The sequence below is a fragment of the Alligator sinensis genome, unplaced genomic scaffold, assembly GCF_000455745.1.
Source record: "Alligator sinensis unplaced genomic scaffold, ASM45574v1 scaffold955_1, whole genome shotgun sequence".
Lineage (NCBI taxonomy): Eukaryota > Metazoa > Chordata > Crocodylia > Alligatoridae > Alligator > Alligator sinensis.
The window spans coordinates 536883-546510 of NW_005842791.1; the positions used below are offsets into that span (position 1 = coordinate 536883).

The following is a 9628-nucleotide window of genomic DNA, read 5'->3' on the forward strand; positions in this document are numbered from 1 at the left end:
CCCCCATGCTTGTTTTTGATGCCCCGTGTGTCGTTTCCCCACCTTCCCAGGCACAGGCACGCTGCCACCGCATTGGGCAGAGCAAGGCGGTGAAGGTGTACCGCCTCATCACCCGCAACTCCTACGAGCGCGAGATGTTCGACAAAGCCAGCCTCAAGCTGGGTCTCGACAAGGCTGTGCTGCAGTCCATGAGCGGGCGCGAGGGCAACATTACTGGGGTAGGGGTGATGCCGGGAGCTGCTTTCCTTGTGGTGTGCTTGGGGTAGCCTCAGCTGCGTGCCTCGCCAGCGCTGGACTGGGCTGGGCCAGGCAGGAAGGGGGGAAGCAGCAAGTGTCAGAGGAGGTTGGCATGGATGGGTAGGGGGAGGTTCCTCCCCCTCTTACTCCCCCCACCCCTCCATGCCCTGTCAGATCCAGCAGTTCTCCAAAAAGGAGATCGAGGACCTGCTGCGCAAAGGGGCCTACGCTGCCATCATGGAGGAGGACGACGAGGGCTCCAAGTTCTGCGAGGAGGACATTGACCAGATCCTGCTGCGGCGTACCACCACCATCACCATTGAGAGTGAGGGCAAGGGCTCCACCTTCGCCAAGGTACCACCCTCCTCAAGGTTCCCACCTGTGCCCAGTATCCCGGGGAAAGCTTGGGGTGCAGATGGTGGTGAGGGAGGTGAGAATCTAGGGCAGGAAGAGACCTGATAGACAACCCATGCAGGTGGCATTGGGTAGGGGGCAGCCCTGGGCCAGCACCGCCCTTCCCCCCGCCCCCGATTTGATACCTGGTGCTCTTCCAGGCAAGCTTCGTGGCCTCGGAGAACCGCACTGACATTGCCCTGGACGACCCCAACTTCTGGCAGAAGTGGGCCAAGAAGGCCGACCTGGACCTGGACCTGCTTAACAGCAAGGTTGGGGACAGGGCAGTGGGTTGGGGGGCAGGCAGGGATGGAGGAGGAGGTGGGGCTGTGAGGCACCGTGGGGGCAGGCAGGGGCTCTGGGGAGTACAGGTGCAGGTCTTGGGGGCTGTTTGCCCCAGTAACGCTGGAGCCAGCAGGTGGGGTGGGCAGATAGACAGGGGCACTGTGCCCCTGCCCCAGTGCAACCATCTGCCCTCAGAACAACTTGGTGATTGACACGCCGCGCGTGCGGAAGCAGACACGCCACTTTAGCACACTGAAGGACGACGACCTGGTGGAGTTCTCGGACCTGGAGAGTGAGGATGAGGAGCGGCCCCGCTCCCGGCGCCATGACCGGCACCACCACAGCACGCACCACACCTATGGCCGCACCGACTGCTTCCGTGTTGAGAAGCACCTCCTCGTCTATGGGTCAGCCCCACACCGGGCAGGGGTCTGAGCAGGGGGCAGTTGCTGGTCTGGGTGTTAGGGCCAGGTCTGGAGCTAAGGCTGCCATTGGCCTGCTCTGCCCTTGGCGGGTCATGGAGCTGCAGGGAGGCCCCCCGCCCTTCCTTTGCAGGGTGCTTTGAGGGTTCTCCCTCCTGGGGGAGAGGGGTGGGTTGCCGGGTCTGGGGACAGGGTGGGTGTGTGTATGTATGACTGCCGGGGGGGGTGGGCTCTGTGGGTCGGGTGGGTTCCAACACGGGTGCTGACCTTCATGTGTGTGCCCTGCAGCTGGGGCCGGTGGCGGGAGATCCTTTCACACGGGCGGTTCAAGCGGCGCCTGTCGGAGCGGGATGTGGAGACGATCTGCCGCGCCATCCTGGTGTACTGCCTGCTGCACTACCGCGGCGATGAGAACATCAAGGGCTTCATCTGGGACCTCATCAGCCCCAGCGAGAACGGCAAGGCCAAGGAGCTGCAGAACCATTCTGGTGAGGGCCCCCGCAGCCCACCCTGCCCGCCTTCAGGAGCGGCAGGCCCCGTCTGACACCTCCCTCCCTCCCTCCTTCCCTCCCTCCCTCCCTCTTCCCTCTGTCTGTCTGTCCGCCTGACAGGCCTGTCGATTCCAGTGCCGCGAGGGCGTAAGGGCAAGAAGGTGAAGTCCCAGAGCACGTTCGATGTCCACAAGGCCGACTGGATCCGGAAGTACAACCCCGACACCCTCTTCCAGGATGAGAGCTACAAGAAGCACCTCAAGCACCAGTGCAACAAGTAAGGGATCCAGCTCCCTCTCCATCCACCCCTTCCCTAGGGCACCAGGGAAGGGACCTGGGCATCCGGGTACACCATCTCTTGGCACCTGTCCCCTGGTTTCTTCCCAGTACAGCAGCTAAGGGATCCAGGCATCTGGGCTTCCCTACCTCCTCCACAGGGCACTAGAGAAACCCCGGATGCCTGGGTCCTATTCGGGCCCCACTGCTCCCTATACTTGACCCCAGTGCAAGATGGAAAAGATTGTGCCCGAGTGTTGATCCCACTGGCCACCAACAGAGGCCAGGTTGATGGGATCCAATTGCACAGGGGGAGTAGGTGATTTCTGTGCTTTTTTTTTCCTGACCAACCCTGTGCTGTCTCCACTTCTCTGCATACAGGGTGCTGCTGCGTGTGCGGATGCTCTACTACCTCCGCCAGGAGGTGATCGGAGACCAAGCCAACAAGGTGCTGGCTGGTGCCATCGCCAGGTAATGTAGCTCCCCCCTCCCACCCTGGCCTGTCTGTCTCCATTCTTTTGCCACCCATCTGTCCATGCTGGTGCTCATGCATCCTCTCTGCCCTCCTCGCAGCGAGATCGACATCTGGTTCCCGCTCGTGGAGCAGCTGGAAGTGCCGACCGCGTGGTGGGATGCCGAGGCCGACAAGTCCCTGCTCATCGGTGTTTTCAAGCATGGTGCGGGCGTGGGCAGATGTGTCACCAGGAGCATGGGGCAGGGAGGCTGCATGTGCATATATTGTTGCAAGGAATACGGGGTGGGAGGCTGTGTGCGTGGTTGTTGCAAGGGGGGCTTGGTGCATGTCTGTGGTGAGGATCAATCGCCTTGGGCAGGACCGCACGTGCATGCATATTGTGAACACGGGGCAAGAGGGGCTGCGTGCACGTATTGCCAGAAACGCAGGGCAGGGTGTGGGGGATGTGGCCAGTACTGGCAGACGGTAGGGTGATGGACTGGCCACCACCAGACCAGGGGTGTGAGAGCAGGGAGGATGAGAGCCCCCAATCGTAGCACCACTCTACCCTCGGTACACTGTGTTGGAGAGCAAGTGGGGGTCTTTCTGGGCCAGGCTGAGCCCCTGCATGCTTGGCCTAATGCCCGTCCCTCCCTGCCCCATAGGCTATGAGAAATACAACACTATGCGGGCTGACCCCGCACTCTGCTTCCTGGAGAAGGCCGGACGCCCCGATGAGAAGGCCATTGCAGCTGAGCAGCGCCTGGACGTGGCTGAGGGGTGAGTGACAGCAGATGCCCATGTGAGCTCACACTGCTAATATAGACCACCCCTGCCGCTGGCCAAGGGAGAGGGGGTACTCCCTGAGGGAAGATCTACCTGGGGTAGGGTGTGCCACTTGTTGGCTGCCTGTGATGACTCGCCATGCTAATACCGACCTCCGGCAAGGCACATGGCTCTGCTCTGGGGGCATGAGTTAAAAGTCTTCTCTCAAGGTCTGAGGCACCTACTTCTCTCGGGTGGGGAGCTGGGCTGGGGTGGCAGGGAAGGGGCCGCGTGGCTTACACCCCCATGCCCTGGGCTGCAGGGTTGACTTTGACAAGGACTGCGAGGACCCTGAGTACAAGCCACTGCCTGGGACAACCAAGGAACAGGACGACGAAGTGAGCAGAGCCTGGGGTACCCCCCCCCACCCATGCCCTTTCCCCTCCCCTGGCTGTATCTCCTGCAGCAGCCCTGGGCCATTCACCCCATGCCCACGAGACCCCCAGTATCTCCGTGGTTCCTGTGGCCCTCACTATGGGATAGGATTCCCCCTGGGGAAGGATGGAGGGTCACCCCTCGTGTCCACATGAAGCATGGGTGGAGGGCAGTGGGCTGTGTGGCATTTTCCTCTCCTTCATGCCTCTCCCATCACCTCCCCAGGGCGACCCCCTGATGATGCTAGATGAGGAGATCTCCGTAGTGGATGGAGATGAAGGTAACAGGAGGGAAGGGAAGGATTCACGGGCATGAGGGCACCTGCTTGAGAGCATCTACCTGGAAGGGGTTTGCACTGAGAGAGCTGAAGCAGGCAGTATCCCCTGTGGGGCGTAGAGGGGGTGCCTTCCCCAGCAGCAGACACAGGAGGGGTGACTTGAGGGGCAGCGAGCCTGGAAACGGTTCTCCTGCTCCAGGCTTTGACTCTTGCCTCTTGTCCCCAGGCCAGCCAGCCCAGCCAGGGCATTTGTTTTGGCCGCCAGGCTCAGCGCTCACCGCCCGCCTGCGGCGCCTGATCACCGCCTACCAGCGCAGCTACAAGCAGGAGCAGCTGAAGATGGAGGCGGCCGAGAGGGGTGATCGGCGGCGCCGGCGCTGCGAGGCCGCCTGCAAGCTCAAGGAGATGGTGCGTCGCGAGAAGCAGCAGCGGTGAGTCTGGGGCATGGGCATGGAGGGGAGCACCACTGGGTAGAACGGGGCCTACACACCTGCCTGCCTGTGGGAATACGAGCCTCTGACTACCCCCACCCCCCTGCTTGGACAGGTGGACGCGGCGGGAGCAGTCGGACTTCTACCGGGTGGTGTCGAGCTTCGGCGTGGAGTACGACCCTGACACGCTGCGCTTCCACTGGGGCCGCTTCCGCGCCCTGGCCCGGCTGGACCGTAAGACAGACGAGAGCCTCACCAAGTACTACCACGGCTTCGTGGCCATGTGCCGCCAGGTCTGCCGCCTGCCACCCGCTGCTGGCGACGGTGAGTGCGTATGTGTTGGTGTTGCCTGCCTGGCCTGCTTCTGCTGCCCCAGCTGCCAGTGCTGGGCAGGTGGCCACGTTGGTCCCCTCACCTGAGTCCCTTGCAGGGGAAAGCCGCAGGGCTCATGGTGGTTGGCATGGGTCCCTCTTCTCCCTTGGGAGCATCTTTCCCAGGGGCCTGCCCAAGGGAGCAGGGGCATGTGGGGAGGGAACTAGTGACACCCTATTTTCTGGTAGGTACCCCAGAACATGGCCTTTATTGGAGGGGTTGGGGGGCACGGGGCAGGTCTGTGGGGCCTGAGGGCCAAGCTCTGATGGGGAGCAGATCTAGGGGGCACAATCATGGGGCGGGGGGCAGGTCCATGGGGTTGCAGGGCTGTGCTCGTATTGGTGGGGAGAGGGGGTGCAGGAGCACCAAGGCTGTGGGGCCCTACACTCACCGCACGCCTGCCCCGCAGAGTCCCCAGACCCAACGCTGTTCATCGAACCGATCTCAGAGGAGCGGGCGTCGCGCACCCTGTACCGTGTGGACCTCCTGCGCCGGCTGCGGGAGCAGGTGCTGTGCCACCCGCTGCTGCAGGAGCGCTTGGCGCTGTGCCCACCCCCAGGCTTGGCCCTGCCCGCCTGGTGGGAGTGCGGCCGCCACGATGGCGAGCTGCTGCGGGGGGCTGGGGGGCTACCTGCATGGCCATGCTGGCACGCCGCAGCCCCCTGGGGTTGGCCTTGCCCCACTGCCCCCCGCCCCAGAGCCACCGGCCGCGCTGCCACCTGCCCCGCTCCCGCCCCCTGTGCCCCCCAAACCAGACTCGGCCGACGACTCGGATTCAGAGCTCGACCTGGGCAAGCTCTCGCCCTCCTCATCCGGCTCCTCCTCATCCTGCTCCGACGACAGCGAGGATGAGCGGGGTGAGTGCCCCTATTCAGGCTGTGCTGGGGTTGGGGGGAGCCTTTCTTGCGCAGGGCAGAGTGGCGGTGTCTGGTGTTCCCCAGGCTTCTGGGCTTTGCTGGCTGCCCCGTGGGGAGTCCATCTACCTCCCCTCATCCTGTTGCTACGGGTATCGGGTTTTTTGCCTTCCTCGGTAGCACTGGGTCTTGGCTGCAGCCTAAGGTGGGGACCATCACTGGGGTGTGAGGCTCACACCCAGAGGGTCCTACCTAGAGGGTCTTGCTTCTCCACTCGGGGTCAGCTCAGTGCTGTATTGGGGTCAGGAAGGAGTCCGTCCGTGCGTGTGTGTGTCCCTGCTCAGATGGGCATGGACCGGGGCAGGTGGGAAATTTTACCTCTTTCTGTGGCAGGGAGCACGGCCTCTGCCTAGGGTCTCTCGAGCACGTGTTAAGCTTTGCACGGGCAGGATGTGGGCAGTGCCCTTGGGCCCCCTGCTTTACCTGCAGCCAGGGTCTCCCCTGGGGGGAGGCGACTACCCTGGGCCCTGCACTTTGGGGGGTCCTGCGGTTGGTGCCACTGCCGCCGAGTGCTGCTGGCTTCGGCTGCTCCCCCCAACCCTCCCCGGGCCCTGCACAGGCTGATATGCCCTGGGTCCCACACACCTCTAGGGACAGCTCTGCCCGCAGCAGGTCTGGGCGTTCTGGGAGAAGGGGTTAGCTGTGCTAGTCTGAAGGCAGGCAGTGGGCCTAGAAGGCATTTGACAGGCACGTGCCCCAAGCTCTGCACTTTCCTCAAGTGTCCCTCTGCCCCCTTTCCCGGCCTGATTTGCTGCTCTGCTTTCCGCTTCCTTCCCCACCTGCTGCTCTTGTTCCTGCCCCTTCCCCCACCTGCTCCATGCGTGCACGTGGGCTGCCCATGCCTCTTGTGGCCGGCCACCCCTGTTACAGACCAACTGAATCACAGATGCGTGAGGGGTAAGAACGGGCTGGGCTGGGGTGTCGGAGCTGCAAGGGTCCTTTTAGACATGCCCCCATGTCGTGCTGCCTTTTGGAGTAGCTCTGACAAGAGCAACCCATCGCTGAGCAGGGGCTAGACTGGGGTTGCCCCCACCCTAACCCCAGCTTTAATAGCAATAGCTTATTGGGGGAGGGAGCAGCTGCTTCGCCCTCCTCTGTGTTCCCCCTAGGTTGCCCTTCTCTGTCCTGGGAGCTGCCTGGGGCTAAGGGTGGGGCTGCTGCTTCTGCTCACCCCTGCCCTGTCCCCATGCCAGGCGCAGAGCCATCCTGTGGAGGGAAGCTGTACGAGGAGGAGGAGTCGCTGCTGTCCTTGCCCACCTCCCGCGAGGGTGACTCACCCCAGCCCAGTGCCCCAGAGCTGCTGCTGCAGGAGCGGAACCGCGCCCACGACTGGCCCAAGGTAAGGTCAGGGGTCCTGGCATGGCTGAACCCTTTCTCAGGTTGGATCCCCTTGGATGTCTGCCTGCAGCGGGAGGGAAGTTGCCGTGGGTCCACTGGTGACCCGCACTTACTCTAACTGGGGCCACATAAATCTGGTTTGTTGGTGGGCGTAGTTGCCATGTCTACATTAACCATCCCCATCTCCCTCCCCACCCAGGACCGGGCTCTCCTTAGCCGCATCGACCTGATCTGCCAGGCTGTGCTGACCGGGAAGTGGCCCTCTGGGCCACGTGGACCAGAGGTCTGCAGGGGACCAGGAGAGGGCATGGCCCGACTGCCTGGGGACTACGGCCCTCCTGCCCCCCGTGTCGGCCCCCCTGAAGAGGCACCCATATCCTACACACGGCTGCGGCACAGCCCCGAGGAGAAGGAGTTCACAGTGCAGATCAAGGATGTTAGTAGGGGAGCAGGGGGTGCACGCATGTGTGTGGGGCAGGGGGTAGGGAGGTGCCCATGATGACTCGCCATGCTAATACCGACCCCCAGCTGGGCCCGCAGCTTGGCTCTGGCAGGGGGGGGTGAGTTCAACTCTCTTCACAAAGAGCTGAGGTGCCCTGTGGCATGGGGGGGAAGTTGGGGGTAGGGGTCAAGCTTTGGCTTCTGTTCCCTATTGAACCTGCTCTGACTCCCACCCCCGGCCCGCAGGAGGAGGGGATCAAGCTGACCTTCCAGAAGCACAGGCTTGTCCCCAATGGCGCCATGCGTGAGCGGCATCAGCCCCCACCCCAGCCTCATGCCCACGCCCACACCCATGCCCACACCCACAGTCAGGGCCATGGCCACGGACATGGGCATGGGCAGCCCCAGCATCTACAAGGCCACAAGAAGAGCAGCAAGAAGTTGGTGGAGGTGAGTACAAAGGGTTGTTGCTGCTGGGAGAGTGCTCTGGGGGCAGGGACGTCTCTGCCAGGGGCTGTCACTGTTGCCACTGGTCTGCAGCGCCCCGAGGGGCAGCAGGAGTTGGTCAGTCAGTGTCTGTCCCTGTCTCCTGATGGAGATTCTTTCCCCTTGCCCTCGGCCCCAGCTGGAGCTACAGTGCCTGGAGAGTCTGCGGGGCCCTGACATCGACCTGGAGGCTCGGATCCCAGTGGTTCGCAAGGCAGACGGAACGGTGCTGGTTGGGGAGGCAGCGCCACGCCGTGCTGACCTCGAGGCCTGGCTGCAGGCGCACCCTGACTTCGCCATTGACCCCCGCTTCTTGGCTGTGAGTGTCACGTTTATTTGGCCTGTGTGGGGCACCCTGTCCCGCACTCCTCCAGACCCTCACTGTACCCCCACTTTGCTTGTGCGTGCGGCCCCATCTGTGTGCCTGGGGCGGGTGGGTGCTGCCTCTCGGGCTGTCCAAGCTGCCCAGATCTCAGACTTGGAAGGACCTGTGTTCTCCTGGGTGTGGACGGGGGCGGGGGGAGGCAGTTTTGCTCTACATGGGCAGCACCTGGCACCGGACTTTGGGGGCAGCAGAACAGCAAGGCCACTGACCCACCATCCTGCTCTCTGCCCCTAGTACATGGAGGACCGCCGCAAGCAGTACAAGTGGCACCGGTGCCGGAAGCCAGGCATGGCCGAGGTTAGCTGCCTTCCCGGGCTGGAGCGGGGGCTCATGCCCGACACCTCAGGCACCAAGAAGGTGAGAGGCCAACGGCACCCTCCCCCTAAGCCCCCTCCTGCCCTCCCTGTCTCTGCTTCGGCTGCAGTGGGGTGACTTGAAAGGGGCAGTTATGGAGCAGGGAAGGGCTGAGGCCAGACTCGATCCTTTTCACAGGTATGGCCAGGCCTTGCTGGCATCGTGGTTGTTGCACCTCGGGACACGGATGGGGGTCTCCTAGGAACTCAGGGGAGGCTGGGGCAGGGAGGTCCTAGCACTAACCATCATCCTCCCTCCCTCCCTCCTTTCTTGCAGGGCTACATGCCCGACTCCATGTTGCACCGCCTCCTGCCAGGCCCCATGGCTGCAGCGGGGGGTCAGAAAGCACGGGGCCGCCGGGCAGGCGTGGACCTCTCCAAGATGGTTTCGCTGATGGGGGGTGCAGCACAGGGCCAACTGGGGGCTATGGGGCCCCTGGCCCTGCACAGCCACTTCCAGCCTGGCCCTGCCCCAGGCACCGCGCTGCCCTACGCGCCCTTCCCCGCACCCGCAGCCTCCTCCTCCGCCACCCTACTGCACCCCGGGCTGGGCCACGGTAGCTATGCTCCCGGCCCCCCGCTGCACCTGGGGCACCCGGGCCACCTGCAGCCAGATGAGGACGACGACGAGGACGAAGACGAGATGGACGACTTGTCTCAGGGCTACGCCAGCTCCGAGCGGGACTTCTCCCTGCTCGACGACCCCATGATGCCGGCCAACTCGGACTCCAGCGACGGGGCCAACGAGGAGGGTGACTGAGCGGAGGACCAAGGGCCGGATGGACGGACAGACAGGACAGCGGGACTCCTGGGCTGCCCAGGCCCTGATGGGCGCTGCCGCCGGCTCCACGTGCACGGTGCTGCAGCCCCCGC

The 9628-nt window shown here is 63.7% G+C and overlaps 1 protein-coding gene and 2 non-coding genes across 3 annotated transcripts in view; all 3 read left to right on the plus strand.

The window, feature by feature from the left end:
- Window positions 1-9622, plus strand: part of CHD8 (chromodomain helicase DNA binding protein 8) — a 23278-nt gene extending 13656 nt beyond the window's left edge. The window contains 22 exon segments of the mRNA XM_025191164.1: window positions 51-218; window positions 412-591; window positions 792-902; window positions 1111-1322; window positions 1626-1825; window positions 1949-2105; window positions 2486-2575; window positions 2678-2781; window positions 3224-3338; window positions 3646-3721; window positions 3984-4038; window positions 4262-4466; window positions 4582-4790; window positions 5248-5462; window positions 5464-5695; window positions 6623-6649; window positions 6946-7091; window positions 7290-7526; window positions 7778-7981; window positions 8157-8336; window positions 8637-8759; window positions 9033-9622. Coding sequence (XP_025046949.1) covers window positions 51-218; window positions 412-591; window positions 792-902; window positions 1111-1322; window positions 1626-1825; window positions 1949-2105; window positions 2486-2575; window positions 2678-2781; window positions 3224-3338; window positions 3646-3721; window positions 3984-4038; window positions 4262-4466; window positions 4582-4790; window positions 5248-5462; window positions 5464-5695; window positions 6623-6649; window positions 6946-7091; window positions 7290-7526; window positions 7778-7981; window positions 8157-8336; window positions 8637-8759; window positions 9033-9515 — 3729 coding nt within the window. The 3' untranslated portion in view covers window positions 9516-9622.
- Window positions 3465-3564, plus strand: LOC112547901. The gene has a single exon (XR_003091683.1). It is a non-coding gene; the product is annotated as a small nucleolar RNA U6-53/MBII-28 (small nucleolar RNA).
- Window positions 7581-7685, plus strand: LOC112547902. Its single transcript, XR_003091684.1, has one exon. It is a non-coding gene; the product is annotated as a small nucleolar RNA U6-53/MBII-28 (small nucleolar RNA).
- Window positions 9623-9628: the final 6 nt, after the last annotated feature.